Consider the following 24,253-nt stretch of genomic DNA (forward strand, 5'->3'; position numbering starts at 1 on the left):
ACCGTCCTGCCCGGCCCCTGAGGCTAGCCTCTGGCCCCTCCCCTGCTGTTCCTGGTGAGCTCAGTGAGCTCTTGCCAGGCAGTGCGGCAGCAGAGCCGTGGTCTGACCTGACGCTCTGTGCTGCACGGGGGCATGACTGGCTCCAGCCAGACGGCACGGCTGCCTGCCCTGGTGCTCTGGGTCGCACAGCTGGTGCTCCAGACAGTGCAGCAATGGGGCAGGGGAGTTCAGGGTGGTGGTCGGGGGTGGGGGTGTGGATAAGGGTCAGGGCGGGGAATGGGGGGTTGAATGGGACAGCAGAGGGCAGTCAGGAGCAGGGGTGGTTGGATGGGACAGGGGTCTGGGGTGGGGGGCAGTCAGGAATGAGAGAAGGGGTTGGATGGGGTGGTGGGGGGCAGTCAGGGGTGGGAGTCTGGGGAAAGTCAGGGGATAGGGAGGGGTGGATGGGGCAGGGGTCCTGGGGGGGCTGTCAGGGGATGGGGGGGTTGGATGGGGGCAGGGGCAGGGGCAGGGGCTGGGCTACGCCTGGCTGTTTGGGGAGGCACAGCCTCCCCTAACTGGCTTTCCATACAATTTTGGAAACCCAATGTGTCCCTCGGGTCAAAACATTTGCCCGCCCCAGCTTAGCACTTCCCTAAACGCTCAAGTGAAAGTTGACGGATGAGAAACTGTGGCTAAAGAACTGCACAGCTTAAAAGTGTTTGAACACAGGAGAGTGCTCGGGAGAGCCTAGTAAAAGGGGAAGGTGCCCAAGGGCTCTCTGCATTGCACAAAGGGTGCAGCATCTTCAGCCACAAATAAGCTGGAGATTTGTCATGTTCTCACAGTGACTGGGTTGAAGGCTTTCCGGGACAGGAGGGGTTGAGGCTGGAATAGGAACATGGCTTAAGGCTCCCTCCCTTCATAGCAAAAGGTGGGGTATGTTCTTTATTAGCTGAATCCTATGTCCCTAAGCTAGTCACAGAGATCGTACTCTGTCCTGCAGTGAAATAGGCTGATGCAGAAGGGGGCTTGGGTCCTTAACTCTCAAGGCCTGAAATCCTCCCATCGTGTACTTGCCAGATCATTTCCACGTGTGCAAAGTGAAGCACAGCACCACTCAGCTGATTTGATAGTACTTTGCCCAGGGGATAAATGACAACACGGTACAAAGCCTGAGAACTGGGCCCTCGCACAGGACAGAAATGGGGGGACTATGTCTCTCATGGGAAGGCAGAGATGGTTGGCACTATGGTGACCAGGCTCAGCCATACAGACTGGGAGGCTGTTAACACTGGACACTTGGGGTCTGTTTAAAGGAAGAAATGTTTCATGTAGAGGAAATGAAAGTATTGGCACCTCCTCGCTGGAGTGGCTCTGGCTGTGTCTCAGCCCTGCAAAGGACTCAGCCTGATTCCACTCAGTCCAGTTTAACACTATTGACTTTAATAGTTAAGCCCATTTGTACACCAGCGTGAGATCGGAATCTAGCCCTAATGAAGAGCGCAGATGCATGTGGAAACAGGACTGTAACCTAGCTGGGAGGGCCCTCACAGCATTTCACCTATACTATATATAAACTTAGTTCTTGAAGGCTCTGTCTACTCTGTAATAAAAGACCATGGTATGGCCATGTCTGGCCTGGCTCAGCTGACTCAGGCTCACCGGCTAAAGATTGCAGTGTAGACATTCAGGCTTGGGCTGGAGCCTGGGCTCTGAAACTCTGCAAGCGGGGTGGGTCTCAGTGCTCCGGCTCCAGACTACACTTGATCATCTATGCTGCTAGTTGTAGCCCCCCATCCTGAGCTCAGCTCAACAGATGTGGGCTCTGAGAGTGGTGCCAGTTTTTTTATTGCAGTGTAGACATAAGGGACCTGCAGATGAAGGCACAGGTGTTGAAGTGAACTCACTGCAGCCTCTCAGGGGCAAAAAGATCATGTGACCTTCAGCAACGGTGGTGAGAAACCCAGCTTGGATAGAAGTCCCCCAGGATAATATTTACACAGGTAGGCTGCCATGTGATGAGGCCACAGGCCCAGCAGGCCTCTAAAGGCAGCCCCCAGAGGCTAGTAGGATCCAGACTGGCAGGGTGTGTGGCCTTGAGTCACTACAGTTCTCTCACCCATAGTGCAGGTAGGAGCTAGATCTCCAGGGCTATTTCTCCCACTTGCTTTGCCTACAGGAGGTGGTAGGCCCAGGTAACAATGAAGTTCAACTGAATCTGGAAAGATAACCGCACCCTCCGTCCCCCTTGAGTAAGGGAGAGGTTGTAGCTTATCTGATTGTCCTCTTGCCTTAGCACAGAGCCTGATGGAGAAGGGGATGTTGGTGGAGGAAAGCAAATTGCTTCATGTGAAGTAGCAGTTGCAAGGCCAGCTGGCTCATCTGAAGCTGTTAAACTATCTGTGGCCCTGTCCCTCCTTGGCTGAAGGGATCTTTTCCCGTAGCAGAAGGGAGGCGTTGGGAATCAGTCCACACTCCTGCAGGGTCATGAAGTTGTCAGCATACACTCTCTGGGGAAAGGTGCTGATGATCTCATACAGCTGTGATTCTCCACCCCTAGGAAAGAACAGTACAATCTTTCCTGTGAGCCATGTTCCTTCCACAAAGCAGCTGGGAATAAGCTAGTTGCAGGGTTACACAAGAGCAGAAGGCTACAGCATTTAATGAGGAACAGAGGTGTTTCCAGCTGAGATGGAAAGCCCAGCCCGTAGAAGGCTGTTCCAGACAGCAACAGCTACAGCGGGGAAAGCTCTTACAGATCACCAGGCACACAAAGCTTAGGCCAGACAGGGCTACGTCCTGTAAAGGGAGCAGGGACAGAAGACGCAAGGTGCCTCTGGTAGGCCAGAGTTGCTTCCAGGATGTTAAGAACCAGGGCAGTTTTGAAGTGGATTGTGAGAAGGGCATGGCAACAGTCAAGGTGAGGGTTGCTGGGGAGTGGGTGTGGGGAGCAGAGGCAACAACGACATGCCCAGGTACCACTGCAGGAGGTAAGGATGAGTTGGGACCTACTGAAATACAAGAGCCAGAAACATGGAAGACTATGGAGATGTCCGCTCCCTGCAGGAGGTAGGATCTGAAATCTCTACACAATTCCCAAACCATGGGCCTGATCCTGATTCCGCTTTGGAGGTGCTGAGTGTGACAAGCACCTTCAACCCCCACTAACATCACTGTATGCTGAGGGGGCTCAGCATCTGGCAGGCAGAGGCACTGTGATCCTGTACCTGCTGGACTTACACTGTAGAGTATTCTTCAGGCGGCTCAATTCCAGGGATCAAGCAGGATCTGGAAATGCCACTGGCCCAGTTTTTGCTGTGGCCTGACTCAGTGGGGTGGAGTCGTTGACCTGGCTTGCAAAAACCCCTCTTTCCTCTCCCTATACCTACCTGCTCTGGGCGAGGTGCCGGCGCAGGTCTCCTATGGTCTCTGTGAAGAGCATTTTTACAATGTATGTCTGCTCCCCATTCTCAGATTTTATTCGGAGAGTGGAGATGTTGGGGGCTGGAGGCTGGTCCTGTTCGTCTGCCTTCAACCTGACAGCCATAAAAGCCGGTTAGACAAGAAACAGCAATTTTACAGAGACTGATCAGGCAATGCTAAGTGGCCTAGGCTGGATAGGGCATCAGGAGAGAGCCAAAGGGAAAAGGGAGGTGCTGGAATAGAGAACGGTACCTTAAAAATCTACAGAAATGTCTACACTAGCTGGTAAAACTATTGTCAGTCTGGGGTGTGAAAAAAAAATCCCCCTGACTGACGTAAGTGTCACAGACAGAAGCGCCGGTGTGGACAGTGCTATGGTGGTGGTGAGAGACGCTCTCCCGCCGCACGTTGGGGGTGGTTTAATTATACGGATGGGAGAGCTCCCTCCTGTCGGCATAGAGCGGCTATACGGGAGACCTTACAGCGCTGCAGCTTCAGCTCTGCAGTGTAGACATACCCTTAGCAGTTCCCTGAACCCTGATTGCTTGTGGGCAAATAGGCCAAAATGGCTTACAAAGTGCTACATGCCTTTGAAATAGCTGAATGTAGAAAGACAGCCCCAACCGCCTACCCCTTTGCGTGAGGGAGAGGTTGTAGCCTATCTGATCATGCAAGGCTGCTCTTTCACTTTCGGAGATAAGCTGGTGCTCTTTTTTTGTTCCTTATTCTGGATCAAGGCTGCTTGGTAGGGTTGTTTATTTGCCTTTTAAAATACAAAGTTCTGCTTGGTTTATGGTGACATTAGAAATTAAGTCTTGTCTAGCCTGGAAGACTCGCTGACTACGGGAGAACTAGTGAAATGGTGACCCCATTTGCTCATCTCTTCTCTGGAGGCACTTTCCCATTCAGAGGGTGAAAATTGAGAGAAGGAAGAATTTATAGCCAGACTGGTTCAAACTCCTTGGGTTTTGCTTGTTCTTGTGAACACCCTTTCAATACCAAGGGCTAGCTAACATTTTGAATGAAGGAAGCCTTTGCTGAAGATGTCGGGATTCATCATAAAAATCTCAGACGCCTCCCAAAACTAGGAAAGATCAAACCTGGCCTTCCTGCTATTTCTGAAGTAAAAACCAAGCAGAAAAAACTCTTGAATTTTTGCTTTAAACCACACAAACGAACCCTCCCTTTCCAGGCCCTCTTTATCCATCAGAAAGCAGCAAAAATGGGAAAAACCATTAAAACAAATCTTTGCAGGTTGCCTCTGATGGCTAGTGGATGGACAGGAGAGACTGACCGTGCATTTGCTGAGGGAACCACTGCCCTTTACCTCTCCTTCATTGCTGCAAGGCTGGGCGTCTCCACTAGGATCACTTCATTGCTACTTGTCCCATCAGAGCCCTGAAACCAACCAGGGAAACCTCAGATACTATTGGCCCAGCTTTCCTGGATTAATACATGGGGGCTAGTCCCCCGTTTTCTGACCACAGGTGGAGAATGTGCCCTCCTCCTGAGCCCACCAGCTACAAGGCCAATGGCTTCTCCATGCTCCCTCTCCCCTGCTGCTCCCAACAGGATGCAGCAGGCTTGCACAGCGCCAGGCAGGCAGGTTTCTCCAGCAAATGGTCAATATGGCTTCTACACTTTGTACCTAGTTAAACTATTTATTTTTAAAAAATCTGCCTGGCCTGGTCCTGGTGCTGGCTGGGGCTTCTTCTAATCTAACAACTAACTCCCCCATTAATTGATTCGTCCGTTTTAATCCAATAAAGCTAGATTGGTCTATTTCCTTCTAAATGTTCTGTATGGGCACCAAGTTTAATTATCATAATTACACTGATCTGAGGAAACTACTTGCTCCCCTTCAAGCAAAATGACAGGATCTAGATCGAACACCCGAGACAGTAACTTCACTGAAATGTTTACTCAATCATCAGATGGGTTACGAATGATTTCCCCCCCCCTCAGGTAGAAACGATACAGTTCCAGAAAGGGATGAAAGGGCCTGGTGAAAATACATCTCATGCTTTCTGCTGGAGTCTTTTCAGGAGGTTGAAGATTTTTCAAGAGAAAGGGCCCAGTTCTGATTCTATTTGCACCTACGTAAGGTTGTTAGCTTCCGTAGAGTTACTGTTGATTCACGCCAGCGTAACTGCAGACTCAGAAAACGTCTATACTACCAGCAGCTCCACTACAGCACTGTAGCTATTCCACTCGTAGCATCATAGTGTAGACCCTTCCTACAGCGACGGAAAGAGTTTTCCCCATCACTGTAGGTAATCCACTGCCCGAGCCGTGTTCTTCCATTGACCAAACTGTGTCTACGCCAGGGGTGAGATCAGCTTAACTTCTGAGCTCAGAGGTGTTTTTCACACCCCTAAGAGATATAGTTAGGTCAACCTTAATTTTAAGCATAGCCTAGTCATTAAGACTCAGTGCATGCAGGGGCTCTGTCATACCTGCAGAGTTTCTTTGATTGGCCCTCGGATATCAATCACTTGTCCCTCCCGGATCAAGGATTTTGGAAGTTTGTTCAGAAACTGCTCCGATGAGAGCTTGGGACCTGCCACGAGAGGGGGGGAACAGGGGGGAGAGACAGGGAGGGGAAGCAGGAAGGGGAATCCTATATGTATCACATCACACCAAGCAATTAAACGAATACTAAAATGTTCCACGTCTTGGGCTCATCAGAATTACACTTTGGACAGTTCCCTTTTGGGAATGTGTTATTAGAATCACCCATAAGGCATGTGATCCAAATTCCACAGTATATGAGCAGCTCTTCACAGCTAATAAATAACAGGGCGATATACAATTGCTGATGGGAAATGCATATGCATAGATTATTATATATTGCCATATATGGCTGTCCAGGAACATACATAACCATAACCATGACTACTCCCACTATACAACTACATGTCAGAACATATGTCACCAGACCTTCCAAGATCTAGCCAGAGCAGTTTAATTTTCAGTCTGAGAGAGTCATTTTTGGCAACTGTTGGAGCAGATTTCTGGAATGCAGAAGGAAAACAAGGGACCTGTGAGATCGTCCTAAATAATATGTCTTTCCCCCAGGGCTTGGAGATGTGCTGTGACATATCGGAGATGGAGAAGACGAGGTTGGCATCTTGAGGGGGGAAGATGTCCACTTAAATAAGTAACTTGCAATAGAACAATTGTTTGTTTGAAGGCCCAGTCCCTGAAGGCCGTCACCCACGCTATTCTTCTGAATGTCTCAAGTGGGCGATGTTGGAAAGACCTCTGCTGAGAATGAGCTCTGGGTTTCATGCAGAAAGTGGGTGGGTTTCATGCACAGTCTGGGAAAACTGCCCAAACTGTGGTATTTTATGAATGGCAAGTCTCAGGACTGTTTGCTGCTGTGATCTCCGTGAAACTGACTGTTGGGGCAGCTCTCAGCTCCTGCAGCAGCACATGGAAGCACACACATAACACTCCTCTCAGAACGTCACCATGCAACTCAGAGACTCTCAGAATTAACTCCTTAGTAACTGGATGCCTGTTGCCAGGCTTCACCAGGGCTTTATTTATTCTTTCTTTTGGGGCTAAGTAGGGGATCTCCAGGGATTAGTGGGAATGGCAAAAGACTCACCTGGGATCTCACTGGTTTCCTTTACCTCAGTTGACTTCAAATGGCCAACTACCTGCCCCTGGCCAGGAAAGTTCTCTGGTAGCTGCCTCTCCCGAAAGAAAACGTCTCTTCTGTCAGTTACCTGTTAAATTAACGCTAGCTGTCATTAGCAAGCCTGTCTGCCTCCAGGACCCAGCTCTCACTGCATCAGAGCACACTAAAGGGTAAGCAGCAAGAACAAAACAAGAACAAACAACTAACAGAGACAGTTAATTCCTCCTGAGGGTGGTTCTAACATAGAACCCCTATAAAGGAAGCTGTCTGCAGATCCTTTTAGACCCTCCAGAAAAATAAACCCACACCTGTGTCCCTTCAAGTCTAAAACCCTTCTAGTTAGCAGTTCAATATCACATCCAGACCCTAAGGCAGATGATCACTCCAGCCTTGCACACATTTGTACAGTGATTTGATCCTGCTTTGTGCCTCAGTTTTCCCATCTATGAAAATTGATCCTCAGATAAAAGGTGATGTGAAATTGTAAAGTATTATTTTTTATCGATAGGCTCACCCAGGCGTTTGCCTTGATCTGTGCTAACAGAAGAAGGGATGTGCAAGCAGCCAGGACCACCAGATGTCTCTCTGAACCCAAAGAAGCAAAAGCACCATATTCAGCCCCCCCATGGTCCCCAGTCCCACCCAGTTCAGCAAAACACAACTGTCAGAGAAGCACAAGGCCACTTTGGGTACGTCCACACTGCAATAAAACCCCTGTGGCTCATCGGCCTCAGGCTGCAGGGCTATACAATTGCTGTGTAGCTGTTTGGACTTGGCTTGGGGCCCAGGCTCTAGGACCATGTGAGGGGGGAGGGTCCCAGAGCTAAGGCTTCAGCCCAAGCCTGAACGTCTGCACCACAACCCAAGGCCTGCGAGCCCAAGTGAGCGGACACAGGCCAGCCGCAGGTGTTTTACTGCAGCGTAGATGTACTCTAAGTCCCCACTGGGCATCTTCCATTCCCTCATGACTCTCTAACCTCCACAGTGGCAGGCCCAACATTTTCAAATCGGGTGTCTAAAGTTAGGCACCTACACGGAAGTGGCCTGATTTCCCAGGGGGGCTGAGCACATACAGCTCCATGGGATGTGTTTTCCTAATTTTATATGTGAAGGTCTGGATTATAATATCCTCTGCAGCTGCCTCCGCTGACGTGTCATTCCATATTCTTTATGAAAATATGCTTATGATATGAATATGACATAGCTGAGATATACGTTATGCAAGATGGCTCATGTGAGGTATCATTGGAAAGGTTACGATTTACTGAATGCGATTGTTAGGATATAGATATTCAGGTCTGTCTGTAAAGGCCTATACTCTAAGAATTTAGGTGTATTCTTATCACTTGGCTAGTTATAGAGGTATAAAAGAAAGAATCAAAACCACTGTTTGCCAGTGTAAGGGCCTTCTCTTACTGTGACAGTCTGAGGCCCTGTTCTTAGGCTAAGGCCTTTGGCTAAGCAACAGAGGCAGCCATAAACTGGGAAGTGAATGGTCACATCCTCACATTCCAAACTAGTCACATTGAAATAAGGTGCTATTGGGCTGTTAGGAATACAATCCTGTTCTGATAGTCCCTATCACCTCCAGAGAAAGGGAAGTGCCTAGAAAATGTAAAAGGAAACTTAGTTTGATAGCATCCTGTCTGGCAAGAACTCACTTATCAATAGCTGGGATGTGGAATCCTCACTTCTGTATTGTTTTGACATTATAGTTCCCACTTTGCTTTGTTTGTCTGTATAATCTCTGTCTGGTTCTGTGATTGTTTCTGTCTGCTGTATAATTAATTTTGCTGGGTGTAAACTAATTAAGGTGGTGGGATATAATTGGGTACATAATCATGTTACAATATGTTAGGATTGGTTAGTTAAATTTCAGGAAAATGATTGGTTAAGGTATAGCAAAGCAGAACTCAAGTTTTACTATATAGTCTGCAGTCAATCAGGAAGTAGGGGGGTGGGGGTGGGCATGCGGGTGAGGGAGATGGGAACAGGGAATGGGGGTAAGAAAATTGGAATCATGTTTTGCTAAAGGGGGAAATGGGAACAGGGAATGGGAGTAAGGAAGTTGGAATCATGTTTGGCTAAGGGTAGGAATGGGAACAGGGACTCAGGTGTAAGGCTCTGTGGTGTCAGAGCTGGGAAGGAGGATACTAAGGAAGGAAACTGGAATCATGCTTGCTGGAAGTTCACCCCAATAAACATCGAATTGTTTGCACCTTTGGACTTCGGGTATTGTTGCTCTCTGTTCATGCGAGAAGGACCAGGGAAGTAAGTGGGTGAAGGAATAAGCCCCCTAACAGCGATTATCCTATTTGTAGGCATGCATCATTTCTGTATCTGAAATTAGGAATATTGACTATGTATCTGTATTTCAGCTAAGCTACTTTGAGTGACGCCCACTGCTAACACTTCAGGTAGAACAATGGAAAAGCCAAACCAGGCGGATGGCCTTCCTGTGAATCTGTGGGTCAGCCTGTGAAGAATGGCTACAAGGGCCCTACAGAGGCATGTGACCATGTCACCTGATACTGGAACCCATCTTGAATTCTGTACTTTTCCACAAGAAGCTGGTGTGTGGGAGGAGTGTCAAACTAGGAAACAAAGGATTCCTGCTTTATGCAAATCCTATTTAAGGGTGGGGAGTGAGATAATCCAGGTCCTCAGTTCTCCCCTGCTATCCCACCCAAGATGACTGCTGGAAACAACTTAGGCCTGGTCTACAGTACGCGGTTATTTCACAATTAGCCAAGTTACTTCGAAATAAAACTGAATCCATCCACACGACCAACCAGTTTTTTCGATTTAAAGGGCTCTTTAATCCGATTTCTGTACTCAACCTCGGCAAGTGGAGTAGCGCTAAAATTGAGATCGCAGTTACAGGTTACAGGTACTGTGGACGCAATTCTACATTATTGGCTTCCGGGAGCTATCCCAGAATGCTCCCTTGTGACCGCTCTGGACAACACTCTCAACTCTGATGCACTAGCCAGGTAGGCAGTAAAAGCCCCAGGAACTTTTGAATTTCCTGTTTGGTCACCATCAGCACAGGTGACCATCAACACAGTCCACCATCACAGGCGACCACGCAGTCCTGGATTCGCAGACGAGCTCCAGCATGGCCCGACCAGGAGGTACTGGATCTCATTGCATTTTGGGGAGATGAATCTGTTATGGCAGAACTACGTTCCAAAAAAAGAAACGCAAATACGTACGCTAAAGTCTCCAGGGCCATGACGGAAAGAGGCTACTCCAGGGACACAGAGCAGTGTCGTACAAAAATCAAGGAGCTCAGGCAAGTATAGAAAAAGCCTGGAGGCGAAAGGGCGCTCTGGGTCACAGCCCCATACATGCCGTTTCTACCATGAGCTGCATGCAGTTATGGGGGGGACGCCACCACTACCCCACCACTGACCATGGACACCTGCAAGGGGGGAGTAGCACGGAGCGAGGAGGATGAGTTTTTGGAGGACGAAGAGGAGGAGGAGGAGGAGGAGGAGGACAGTGCACAGACGGCAAATGGGGAATCTGTTTCCCCCCCTAGCCAGGAACTGTTCTTAATGCTGGAGCCAATAGCCTCCCCCCATTCCCAAGGCATGCTCCCAGACCGTGATCCTGGAGAAGGCACTTCTGGTGAGTGAGAGCTTGATCAGAGCCACACAGTGAGGGGTGGGGGGAAACCCAGCTGCGCTGGGTTGTTTGCATTTAGTTTAAAGGGCTCATCCCTGCTCAGAGCCACGCGGTGTGGGGGGTAGAGTGCTGTGTGAAGCGATCATCCCAGAGAGCCCGCAGGCCCTCCTTTTATATGCAAACCCACCAGGCATTGCTTGCTACGGTAAAGGGGGCCCGGCAGTTTGAAAACACTGAAATGAATGCGGAAGAAGCAGAACCCCATGTGCCCCTAGGGCTTACCATGGCTGCCTGCAAGCTGAATTCTGTTGCCCGGCTGCATGTGGGGGCTTATTCACACCAAAGCGGCAGGCACTTCAGTATAAGAGGCAAAATGAGACCTTGTACAGAAAGAACATGTGCTGTGTACTATGAATTGCCTGTTTCACTGAGAAAGAGTGTCCCCTTTGTTCTCTAAAATGTCTCTTTTAAAATACTACCCTCCCTTTTTCTCCTCCCGCAGCAGATGCAAATGTTTCAACGTGGCCCCTATCTACTCCATCCCAGAGGCTGGTCCAGATTAGAAGGTGGAAAAAACAAATTCGGGACGACATGTTTGCGGAGCTCATGCAGTCCTCCCGCACTGATAGGGCCCAGCTGAATGCGTGGAGGCAAACAATTGTGGAGTCGCGTAAAGCGTTACATGAATACGAAGAGAGGAGGGATGTGCGCGATGAGAGCAGGCAGGATGTTATGGTCAAGCTCATAGGGGAGCAAACTGACACGCTCCGCTGTCTGGTGGATCTAATGCGGGAAAGGCAGAAAGACTACAGACTGCCGCTGCAGCCCCTGTATAACCGCCCTCCCTCCTCCCCAAGTTCTATAGCCTCCTCACCCAGATGCCCAAGAACACCGGTGGGGGGTGGGGAGGCTACGGGGACCCGCACAGTCAACCCCAGAGGATTGCACAAGCAGCAGAAAGCGGGTATACCCTAAATTTTTATTTGGTTTCTGGACTTGTCCTTCCCTCCTCCTCCATCCCCCTAACCCAATATCCCACCTCTCCCCCGTCTAGCTTCTGATTTCTCTCAATGTTTTGTGCAACAAATAATAAAGAATGGTTTTTAAACAATTGTGACTTTATTTCCTTTCATATATATAGGGGGCGGGTAACTAAGAGAAACAAACACAACTGTCTTACTGTGCCCTGGCCAGTCATGAAACTGGCTTTCAAAGCTTCTCTGATGGGCAGCGCGCCCTGCTGCTCTCTTCTAATCGCCCTGTTGTCTGGCTGTGAGAAACTGGCCACCAGACAAGTGGCCTCAACCTCCAACCCCGCCATAAATGTCTCCCCCTTACTCTCACAGATACTGTAGAGCACACAACAAGCAGCAATTACAATTGGAATATTGGTTGTGCTGAGATCTAACCGAGTCAGTAAACTGCACCAGTGCACTTTCAAACATCCAAATGCACATTCTACCACCATTCTGCACTTGCTTAGCCTATAGTTGAACTGCTCCTAACTACTGTCCAGGGTGCTTGTGTATGGCTTCATGAGGCTGGCATTAAGGGGTAGGCTGGGTCCCCGAGGATAACTATAGGCATTTCAACATCTCCAACAGTAATTTTCTGGTCTGGGAAGTAAGTTCCTTCCTGCAGCTGTTCAAACAGACCAGAGTTCCTAAAGATGCGAGTGTCATGCACCTTTCCCGGCCATCCCACACTGATGTCAGTGAAACGTCCCTTGTGATCCACCAGTGCTTGCAGCATCATGGAAAAGTACCCTCTGAGCTTTATGTACTGGCCGTCCCGGTGTTCCGGGGCCAAGATAGCGATATGCGTTCCATCTATCGCCCCGCTGCAGTTAGAGAACCCCAGCGCATTAAAGCCATCCACAATGGTCTGCACATTTCCCAAAGTCACTACCCTTGATAGCAGCTGGTCAATGACTGCATTGGCTACTTGCAGCACAGCAGTCCCCACAGTAGATTTGCCCACTCCAAACCGATTCCTGACTGACCGGTAGCTGTCAGGCATTGCAAGCTTCCACAGGGCTATGGCCACTCGCTTCTCAACTGTGAGGGCTGCTCTCATTTTGGTGTCTTTGCGCTTCAGAGCAGAGGACAGCAAGTCACAAAGTTCCACAAAAGTGGCCCTACACATACGAAAGTTTCTCAGCCCCTGGGAATCATCCCATACCTGCAACACTATGCGGTCCCACCAGTCTGTGCTCGTTTCCCGTGCCCAGAATCAGCATTCCATGGCATGAACTTGGCCCAATACCACCATGATCTCCCAATTGCCACATGCCGTGCTTCTAGGAACATCTGTGTCCATGTCCTCATCACTACCATAATTACGCTGTCGTTGCTTCCTTGCCTGGTTTTGCAAGTACTGCACATACTGCTGGATAATGTGCGAGGTATTTACAATGGTCAAAACTGTAGCAGAGATCTGATCGGGCTCCATGGCTATGGCGCCTGCAAGGGTAATCCTGGAAAAAGGGCGCAAAACGTAGGAGAGCAGAGTGGCAGCGGAAGAGGTGCTGTTCCGTTCACGGTAGCCGAAAAAAGGCGGGAAATGGTTGTCTTCTGTAGCTTTTACGGAGCCGGGGGCCAGGACAGACAACATGGAGAAGCTCAGAAGCGCGACAATAGCGGGAGAGCAGAGCTGGCGGCGGAAGCGTTCGATGAGGAAGAGAAAGAGTAGATAGTAGAGATTACATAGGAAGATGAGAGAAAATGAGAGGTGGATTCATAGTAGCAGGAAAGCAGCAGTGCACCGTCTGCTGAAAGCAGTATGGCGTCTGCACGCCAAAAAGGGGCGAAACGATTGTCTGCCGTAGCTTTCACGAAGGGAGGAGCGACTGACGACACAAACCCAGAAACACCCACAAGAATGTTTTTGCCCCATCATGCACTGGGAGCTTAACCCAGAATTCCAATGGGCGGCAGGGACTGCGGGATAGCTACCCACAATGCACCGCTCCAACATTCGATGCTAGCCTTGGTACTGTGGACGCACTCCACCGAATTCACGCACTTTAGTGGGGACACAGAAGACCAAACGTATAAAAATAGCTTCCGAACATTCGAACAGAATAATTTCGAAATAATTTCGTACTGTAGATGTACCCTAAGACTGAACTGGGGGAAAGAACTGGACCCTGGTTGCAAGGGTGTCTGACCTGTGAAGATTATTAGAACCACATTTAGGGTGAGAACTTACATATAACCAGTTTCTTTAGTGTATTAAGCTTAGTTTGTGTGCTGTGTTTTATTTTCTTAGTAATCCTGCCTTGTTCTGTCTGCTACCTCCTTAACTACTTAAAATACACCTTTTATAGCTAATACATTTATTTCTGGTTTATAATACAACCCAGTTTATGTGACTAATAACTGGGGGGGGGGGGGAAGAAGTTGCATACACCCTCCTCCACATTGAGGGAAGAGGTGAATTTTATATAATTTTCGGTTTGTACTCCAAAGGAGTGGGGGTAGACATGTGGGTGCTGTGGCAAGCCCCGTAAGCTGAGCCTTCTCAGTGCAGATCTCTGTCTTTCTGTGCAGCTGGGTGTGGCCCTGCCTGTGCGCTTGGCTGGAAAAGGCTGGGGAGCCCAGTCCAGCAAGACCAGGTAAAAAGGGGCCCAGGCTGGCAGAATAGTTTGACTCAGTGGTGTCCCAGCACACCAAGTGACACCCCAGGGGGTTCAACCCGTCACACCTCCCGCCTTTGACTGCTTTCTAGTGACTCAGAAATTTTGCCCTCACTGTCTCTTTCTAACCCATGATTAATTGAAGCAGACAAACCGTTCAGTTCTAGTGCACAAAGGCCTAGCCCTTTCCTGTAACGGCTGTAGCAGGTGCATGCCCCACCTCAAAAGTCTAGCTGCACGTGGGCTGGGTTTAGAAACATCAAACTGCTTTTCGTGTTGAGAAAGGCCTGCAGACTGGTGCAAACAATACGATAGAAGCAGTTTGCATGGAGAGAGGGATTTCTCCTAAAAGGAAGATGGCAGGGGCTTTGCATTGCTTACCTGAAAAGGAACACCATCCGGGTAGCGCGTCTGTAGCTCTGAGGGAAAATAGCCATCCATGATATCCTGAAGACATTGCTGAAACAAAGCATGAATGCTTAAAAATCAGGCCTCAGACTCCATAGTACCTCGCTGCTGATACATTCCACCTGCATCAGACCTGGAGACCTACAAAGGCATCACAGGATCTCTGACTGGGAAAGACTAGCAGATCCTCTAACAACCATCATTCCTCACGAAGCCCTGTGGGGGGCAGATGGGACTAGAGTGACCCCCACAAGCCTCAGCCTTTCCCCACTCCCACCCTCAGCCTTTGCTGAGGGAATAGTTAGATGGCAATAACTTGACTTCCTCCAGGAATTGGTCCATACCTGTGTGGACGGCTCCTCATACGACCGGAAGGGTCCGTTGAACATGACTATCCCATTCTGATAAAAAGTGAGGGATATCGATTGGGGCTGCCTCAGTCTCGCACCTCCTGCTGTACGTTCGATTTGAGACACACCTTCCCCAGCCAGCATGTTTAAATCTTTCAGGTTTTCAAAAATTAAATCAAAATCGATTGGGTAGTTGGAAACAGTTGAGTGACCTACAGCAAGGAAAACAGAGTTATCGTCAGGGAGGAGCCTGCAGACAGGAGTGTTGAATCCACGCGTATCCCTGCATGGGCATGTTAAAGGTGCTGCCCAAACCCTACGGTTTTGGGCCTGGCTCCCACCTGCCTCCACTTTGTGTCATTTACTCCTTTGGGAAGGGAGTGTGAAATGCTATCACATCAGAATGGCAGTGTTTCGCTTCCACACTGCACAGGTGTATATAACACCACAGTGGAGAACCAGTCCCCTTGTTATCAACTTATGAAACTGCATCATCGGCCAATACCACAGCCTGCACTCCTTGGAGGCCCTGATTATTTTGATGGTTATAATGTACTTAGCATCGTTCCTTGCTTGGTGCTGTACAATACAAAGAGGGAGGTGAGGTGCCTGTCCCAAAGAGCTTACAACCTAGGTTAGACCAGCAGTTAACTTCAGCACAGGCTGCTGCAGGGAACACAGATGGGACACCAGCTGACTGACTGATCTCAGGCAGATTGCTCTTTCTAGACAATCCCTTCTCCTGCTGGTGGATTATTGGCGAGAGGGAGGTCTTTTGGGTGCTTCAGAAAGGGATGCCAGGTTTATGGGGTAGAGCAGGAGAGATGTGCAGATGACAGTGGGAGAAGTATATGAGAAGAGGAAGTGAGTGCAGAGATGTTGACTGGGATGAGGCCTCTGATATTTTCAATTCTGCTTTTGACACATCCTTCAAAGGATAAAAATGGCATCAATAAGCGGAAACAATCTCTGTAAATGCATCAATCTGCAAGTAAGGCCAAGTGAACTGACATGATAGCCTCTGTGCTTTACGCCCACTGCTATTCAGAGATCATCTCCCTTACCTACTTCAAGGAGTTATGAAAGTTAAGTAGCGGGGGCTTTTCACAGCACTCTGAAGGTGAGGCTGCTACAAGTCCCAAGTATATTCTCATAATTCTCTCTTACCACTTATCAGAAAGCCATCACTAAATACTATAGGATTCAACACAATGCAACCGGCTCCCAACAAAACCACTCACGTGGCTGCTGGAGGAAGGGAACAATAGTGTGCTTTGATGGGGTCAGGCAATCGGGGCAAATCAATGCACCTAATACATACAGAAAGGGCCAGATTTTGATCTCACACCCATTTCATGTCTGCGTTGCCTAAGATTGGAATCAGGCTCCAAACATTCAAAGTGTGGGGACTGCTTCTGAAGATTTTCTTCCTGATAGCTGACCCATTAGCTCCACAAAAGAAATGGGCTTTATAAAATATCCGCAGCTACTAAACTATGTTCCTGGTGCCGCTTGTGTTATATTGCAAGTCTTCTTTCTACTGAAATGGGTTAGGATGTAGACCCCAGGATCATCATGAGGAAATCATAACAGGGAAGGACCTTAGCATTTGAAAGTCTGTGGGACCTATCATACCCAACCAGGGCCATCCCTAGCCATTTTGGTGCCCTACACAGCCCCCCACAGGGTGTGTGTGCATGTGGCCTCCAGACGGGGCCTCCAGACTGGGGGGAGGAGCAGGCTTGGGGGCCAGGGGGGAACCGCCTCCCAGCACTTGCTGGCGGCGCGGAGCAGGTTGGGGCCGAGTCGCTCCACTTCCTGCCCAAAATTTCCTGGTGCCCTACGCAGCTGTGTACTTTGCATATGGGTAAGGACGGCCCTGTACCCAACCTGCATCCAGAGCTATCTGCAAAACATTAGACCCTTTCATCCCCGCATCAAGCTGTACTAATTTTCACTGGGTATCTTCACCTCTGCTGTAAGCTGTTTCCACACTGTGCTCTGGCCATACAAAATCCTTCCCCTCACTGCATTTTCTGTCATTTAAGGGTAGGATTTTCCAGTCCCACTGATTTGCAATGATACCTGTGCACCTACGACACTTACAAGCTTTGGAAAATCCCACACGACCGTTTTTTGTCTTTCCCTAAAGCAAAGAGGTTGATTTGGGGGTTCAGATCCCAGAAGCCATCATTCCTAACAGGCCCCCTTCCATGGGCAGCGTGTGAACCGCTGGCTAAGGTTGGCTAGCCCTCAGCTCTGCCCCTTCCGGGCAAAGTCCCCTCTTGTGCCCCCCACCAGAGCCCCTCCTCCCCCCACTGCAGCCCCCGGCCCCTGTCCCAGGCTAGCGTCCCCAGCCCTGGAGCACCATGTGGGAAGCACAGCCCCAGCCCCAACCTGAGCCAGGGCTACAGCACCGGGACAGAGGAACTGGCAGGAGGGAGCCGGGGGGCAGAGCATGGGTGGGGACACTCCTGGCTGTTTGGGGAGGCTCAGCCTCTTCCAGCCTATGATACCCACCACCCATGCCCCCTTCTCAACAGCCTCAGCAGAGAAGCCAAAGGCTGGATGTCATTGACACCAAGCTCCCCTCTTAGACCTAGGGGAGGTCTCTCCGGGTTAGAGTTGAAGCATATTGGGAGGGGAGTGCAGTAAGGGGGAAGCCTGACCTGCTACTGCCCACATAGTGCCTGTTCTACAGATAACAGAGGGGAGGTTTTCAAAGGGCAGTTAGGTGACTGAAGTCAAAGGGTGTTAGGTACCTATCTCTCATTAGCGCCTTTGAAAACCTCCTCCGTTGTGTCCAGAGATGTTAATAAAGTTTATATAAAGGGCACTAAAAATTCATCTCTAAACACAAACTAAAAAGCCAAACACATGAATCGAACAGGTTTTTGGACCAGGCATTTCAGATAGAAAGGTGCATCTTTCCAGGGTCACACCCAGCTAAGATGTTACGTAAATAATAAGAATTGAATGAATGACCTACGGGCTAAGAGCTCTCTGCACAAGTCTTGGCACGATGAAGCAGTTCAAGAGGAGTCACAAAGGCCTATCGTGCCATGAATCTGATTGATTAATAAATCCCAAATTATCTGTTTTTCCAATCTGGAGAATATTATGCCTTTTTTAAATACCCCATGAGGGACAGGCTGTCTGCCTCAGCAAAGGGCATTGCTACTTTACCTGGTTTCCAGAGACCCCTTGATGGCAGATTTTCCTGCTTCTTCAATGATTTCAACTCTTCCAGCTGTTCATTCCTCTCTCCAACCCAAATCAATCCATAATCATTCAGAAACCGCTGCATGGGGAAGGTGAGAAGAGGATGAACTAGCTTGAGAAGCATGGGACTATCAAAGGCCAGGAATGGGAGCTGTAAAATGAGTGTTGCCTTGAACAAGTTTGACCTTGTTATAAGGTGCGGGGGTGAGAAAACTCACTGGGCAGGAAGAGTAGCATGTCATGGACTCCAAAAGTTGTATGAATCTATCCACAGTGATCAATCATTCAGTACTCAGTCTATCATGTCTTTGATCACTGCAAAGAGTTTTCAGTTCTACTGAGTCAGCCAGTTAACTTGGAACAGCAAAAGAAGGGACTGAAACAAAACTAAAGCCATACAGATCAAAAGGAGGAGGCATAAGTGTTTGCATATAAACACTATTAAAAATGCATGCAATCTAGCCAGGTGTCAATAATAATGATGTGCTATATTTACTTAGCACCTATCTCCCAAGGATCTCAAAGTACATCACAAACATTAATTTTTTAAACCCCACAACTAAATGTGAGTTAAGTCAGGACAATTACCTGCATTTTACACACTGGAAAACAGAACGACAGAGAGGTTAGAAAACTTGTTCAAGGCCACACAGTGAAATTAGTGGCAGCACTGGAAGAAGAACCCAGAAGTCCTGACTCCCAGTTCTCTGCTCTAATCACCAGGTTAAAGTTTCAGTCAGACATCAATTTTGTATTATAGAGGAAAGTGTTGTGGTTCCATATCAAACAGCTGAGCATGTATCAAGAGCCACTGACTCTCTGTGACACAGCTTTCCTGTCTGTAAAATGGGGATAGTAATAGAGCAGATTTGGGATCCTTGGATGAAATGAGTTAAAATGCAAAGTAGTAATAGTATTAATAAATGTTCCCCACACTGCAATTTGGATAAATAATTCTTCACTTTCTGTCCTACAATCTTGTGTAGTGTTGCTGTGAGCTGTTCAAAGGCTACTGTGTTCCACCCTAGAGATGACTGCATATCACAGGTGAGTGAAGTGCTCCCCAGGGTGATGGATTCTCCAACTCTTGATGTCTTCAGATCAAGACTAGATATCTTTCTGCAAGATATGCTTTAGCTAAACAAATTATTGAGCTCCTTACACGAATAACTGGGTAAAATGTAATGGCTGATGCTTTACAGGAGGTCAGAAAGAGTAGATGATCTAATGGTCCCTTCTGGCCTTACAGTCTAAGAATCTATGTACAATTCCCTGGGTTTCTTCAGAATGAGCGGTGCTACGATTAGCAAGCTGCTAATTATTATTGAGTGTTACATCATATATCAAAACAGATTCAAAAGGGGACAAAGGAAAAGGAGTGGGAAGGGGATTAGGGAATGTCCCTCATCTTCCATTTAACCTGTTCCTTCTGTACAGAGGCTGTAATAACAGGCAGTGATATTGAAACTGGCAGCTTAGTAAGAACCAAACATTTATGGACTGAAGAAACAGGAAGCCAATTCCAGGGGAGCACAGGGTGAGGCCAGGGGGGTCCATCCATGAATCTCACCTCCATTTCCCAGACCTGATTCTGCAGCTGAAGACACTTCACCTCCAGTTCCTCTATTCCGCTTGACTCTGGGGAATCTGCAGAGGAAAGACAGAGACCTGAGGTGTTTTATTTTTGCTCTAAAAAGCTTCAGACAAGAGCTGAGATAATCAGTGTCAGGGAGTACAAGGATCCTCAGCCCCCTGTCTATAAATAACTGCACTTGAGTCGGCAAGGCACAGAAGCTGAAAACACAACTCTTTGCCAACTGTCCCCTGACTGTTCAACCAGGGTCACCTCCAAAAAGATGTGGATGGATGAAAAGACACATTTGGCAGTTATTTATGGGCAACACTGGTGAGCTTCTATGCTGCACAGAAGGAGCTCATGTGTAAATGGTGCTGTTTGCAGTAATACAGTGGGCGTGACTTGACTTACCCAGTTCATATCTATGAATCTATTCAAAAGTCAGCAACCCGGTGAATTTGGATCTACTCTGCTGTGCTGAATAGAGTGACCACCACATGATGGGGTATATGAACCCTGTCTGTAGTTTGACAAGGTGGATACACCCTACTCCCTGAGTAAAGAAATCATCATAGTGACTGGGGGAAGGCAGCAGTACACATGCCCATAGGCAGGAACACAGACGCCTAGGGAACTTTTACTCTGAAAAACTTAGGTGCCGAGTGAGTTTAGGCCCCTACAGGGTTCATCAGGAATTTTGGGAATTACAGTGGAGCAAAACCAGGACTTAGGCACATAAACCCCAAATGAAGGCATCCACATCTGGAGTTTAATCACCTAAGTACCTTTGTTGATCCCACCCAATGTGTCATGGCTCAGCTTGAGGGAACTACTGAATTCCAAGGGACTTTGAGGGAAGTCAACTGTAGGGAGAGATTCACTCAAGGCTGGATGAAATTTGGAACTAGATCACATGTGGGACAAGGGGAAACCTTGGCTGTGAGAGTCCTTTGAGTCACACAGTAAACCTTGGCTGTAAGAGGCCTTTTTGATTTATTTAGCTGGGAAAAGGCCTATTTCTTCAATCGGCTTAAATCTGAACGCTGGTTTGTTTGCTCTCTTCCCAGCCTTGTTTCTTCTGACCACTCCTACACACCAAGTGGTTACGTGGCCATCTTCTGCTCAGGTTCTCAGTCTTGTGGGAACACTTTACCGTAGTGAAAGCAGGTCACTGTGACATCTGAGCGCTGCACCAGAAACCAGCAGCTTAAAAGTCAGCAGCAGGTGTATGCATGAACTGAAAACCTGCTGGCAAATGAAGCAGTGAGTTTGTAATTCACAGTTGTCCTTGGCGGGGTACTGGAACTGGGCTTCCCCAAGGAAAGGACTGTACTGAGGTCCACAGCAGCACCTCCCAGTACTGGAAAAGAGCACGGTCTGAGCCTAAGGCTGTGTCTACACTGCCACTTTCAGTTCTAAAACTTCAGTCGTTCAGGGGTGTGAAAAAACACCCCCCTCCCGAGTGACAAAAGTTTTAGGCTTAAAAGTGCCAGTAGAGACAGTGCTTTATCGCCAGGAGCCGCACGCACAGTGAAAAAGCTACCGCCCCTCGTTTGGCGCTGCAGCAGCCTCGCTATAACGTGGGTAGTGTAAACGCACCTGAAGAGAATGTAAGTCACACACAGGAAACAGGAGGGTGCCAAGAACAGAACAATTTACCTTTTCCTTTCTGAAGGATCTTCACCTGCTTCTCAAGTTCAGCAACCTTTCTAGCCTGAAGATCCAAGAAAAAAGGCAAAAATAATGATTGCACTTGGTTCCTTTCCTCTGAGGATCTCAAAGCACTTTTCACATACCGACTGATTTAGCCACTCTGCTCCCAGAAGCCAGGTAGGTTAACTACACTTGTTTTATGGATGGGCAAAGTAAGGTCTAGAAAGGGTGCGGCCTGTCCCAAGATCACATAGGGCTGGACTGTGGAGTTACCACAGGCCCCGAGTAAGGGAATAGCACATAACTGCGCAGTCCCAGAAGTAGGCTAGGGACCAAGTCACCCTGCCTGCCCATCCATTGCCCACCTGCATGAGATGGGGAGTAGTGACGCTATGATCGTTGCTCCTCCTCTCACACACAGTCCAGTTATGCAGGTTGCGCTCATGCTTTCTTACCCCCCATTGAGGGTGTGGCTCAAAGTTAAGTCAGTAGTAAGTACATGGCAAATCTGGGGTTAGAACTCAGGAGTCCTGATCTTCTAGCCACTAGAAACACTATTTACCCTAAAGTGTCTATAACACCAACAGGGTACTATCCATTCCCATTTCTATCGGGTGTGTCTGCTTCAGTGAGACCTCTGGCCTTCTTATCAACTCAAACATTATAAAATGGAAGGAAGAAAAGAAACATCCAAAGCAGAAGAGTCAATGACATTAGGTGTTAGGGCTCATTTTTTCCTAGGATCACTACAGGGACTGTTCCTTACTGCAGTGTGGTAACAGCAACTGGGCCTCTACAGTGGGTGGTTTCTGTAATTAGTAAGATACAGGCCTAGCTGTTGCCTTGTCTAAAGAATAATTACACCATTTTAGCCCAAACTAGGTGTGATCTGGTTCTGGCTAACATGGCTAGAACTGTTCAGACAGGGCCCAAATGAGGCTGGCATTTTTACCTTCAGCTGGATTTCTTGTGCTTGGCTCTTTGCTTTTTGTTCCAACAAAGCAATTTTTTGCATCATGGAGGACATGAGCTCCATGTCAGTCGGAGCTGCCCCTATAAGCACAAGTACAACACATCACCCAAAAAAGCACCTTCAGAATTATAATTTTAAATTGACCAAGGGGAACCCTTATGATCATCCAGTGCCACATTACATGGCCTGAAAGCATAGTGCAGGAATCCTGGATTAGCCCTCGCAGACAGCATGAATGGATGTCCTGTGGGCACCGTGTATAAATCCTGCAAGTCCCTGGCCAAAGTAACAGAGGTAGATATGGACCTTACAGCAGACACTGTGCATGCATCCCTAGATCACCAACTGGCACACTGGGTAAAAGTAAGTGTTCAGGGATGTGAAATGAGCACCAGAATCTGTAGCTGGATTCACTTATCAAGCACCATCTATGGACCATTAAGGTTATAGACCCTGATGCCAGCACTGTGTCTGGCTCAGCAGCAAATGTCCTTTCAGAGACATTACCATGGGTACTTGTTTTTGTTGCTGTTCCCTTTGAGCAGGAAGGGGAAATGTCTTGCACTGGAAACTTTGTTCTAGGAGACAGGATGTCATTCAGTAGCGCAGCTTCATCCTCTGTGAATCAAAGAGGCAAAGAAGCATTAGAGGCAGGGCCAGGTCCACATTTTAGATGATGCCTCACCAAAATCTTGTGAGGAATATGCTGGGGTGTATCATCAGGGAAGGAGAGGGTTGGGGAAAGGGTGTTGCACAATCCCACTCGCCCACCCAAAGGCTTCCGAAGTGATGATTATTAAGCTTCAAGAGTGTGCTCGGCACAGTATGACACTCAAAGGACAATACAGTCCATAACTTGAGGAGCTTACACTTTAAACAGACAGACAATGATCGGACACACAACTATACTGGGAAGCAGACCATGGTGCTAATTTAGAGTATGTTTTTCTGAGGGTGAGAGAGGTGAGTGGTGGGACTGTTTGCGCATTAGAACAATGGTGATGACAGCATAATACTGTCCAGGATTAGTGTCTGTGAGCCTCACAGAAGAAGGGAGTTTCAAAGAGAGATTTGGAAGACGCAATTTGCTCTGCATTAGGGAGGGTGTTCTGAGCATAGGTGACAGCATGGACAAATGAGGGAAGCAGCTTGATTTGGAACTGTAAATTATTTTAGAGAGTTAACCATGTTCCAACGAATCCTGGGGATGGGAAAACTAATTCGTACTAATCTGATATAAGACAGATGTGGGAAGGAGAGAGAAACCAAGGACAAGAAAATGAACTAAGCACGTAACACTTTAATGTAAAAAATGCATAAAGGGAAGAGAAAGGCCTTACTCACCATTGTAAGCACTCAGTTTAAATGGCACTGTCCTTTTCCTGCACATAAGAATAGGGAATACAGAAAACAAACAGCAGACAGATTAATTATCGGCTGGGTAATTTGTTTGAGGGATAACAGACTTCTAAATTACATCAAAAATGTTCTTAAAATGCAACCACCTATACTTTCTCACCAGTTCACTACACAGAAACAAATCAAACAAGCCCCCTCTTGCTTTGTGTGCTGAGTGAGCTCACACACAAACAACAAATTCAGAGCAGCCTAGCAGCAATTAAGATCACAGGAAGCCGCAACTAACTTTAGCTGCTTTGCACTAGGGACAAGCAAAAGAAAGACAAACAACAAACCTGGTCAACCGTGCTATGCAGAATTGTACAATATTCCTCCTGATCCCAGCTAGGGATCA

The 24,253-nt window shown here is 48.1% G+C and overlaps 1 protein-coding gene across 1 annotated transcript; it reads right to left on the reverse strand.

Moving 5' to 3' along the window:
* Positions 1-1,442: 1,442 nt before the first annotated feature.
* On the reverse strand, positions 1,443-23,915 carry UBXN11 (UBX domain protein 11). The gene is made up of 13 exons (XM_077837892.1): positions 23,845-23,915; positions 23,008-23,118; positions 22,480-22,580; positions 21,534-21,588; positions 19,869-19,945; positions 18,263-18,377; positions 15,071-15,288; positions 14,700-14,777; positions 7,019-7,139; positions 5,862-5,965; positions 4,733-4,803; positions 3,372-3,518; positions 1,443-2,538 (listed from the first exon to the last, which is right to left on the reverse strand). The coding sequence occupies exons 1-13, from the start codon at positions 23,888-23,890 to the stop codon at positions 2,379-2,381; spliced, it is 1,404 nt and encodes a 467-aa protein (XP_077694018.1). The 5' UTR covers positions 23,891-23,915; the 3' UTR covers positions 1,443-2,378.
* Positions 23,916-24,253: the final 338 nt, after the last annotated feature.

This window comes from Eretmochelys imbricata, chromosome 19, assembly GCF_965152235.1.
Source record: "Eretmochelys imbricata isolate rEreImb1 chromosome 19, rEreImb1.hap1, whole genome shotgun sequence".
Taxonomy (NCBI): Eukaryota; Metazoa; Chordata; order Testudines; family Cheloniidae; genus Eretmochelys; species Eretmochelys imbricata.

Coding starts and splice junctions, on each gene's coding strand:
- UBXN11 (XM_077837892.1), bottom strand. CDS start 23,890: ATGTGCAGGAAAAGGACAGTGCCATTTAAACTGAGTGCTTACAATG. Junction 7,140..14,699: donor CGGATGGTGTTCCTTTTCAG/GTAAGCAATGCA, acceptor TTAATTTAACAG/GTAACTGACAGAAGAGACGT. Junction 4,804..5,861: donor CAATCAAAGAAACTCTGCAG/GTATGACAGAGC, acceptor GGTTGGTTTCAG/GGCTCTGATGGGACAAGTAG.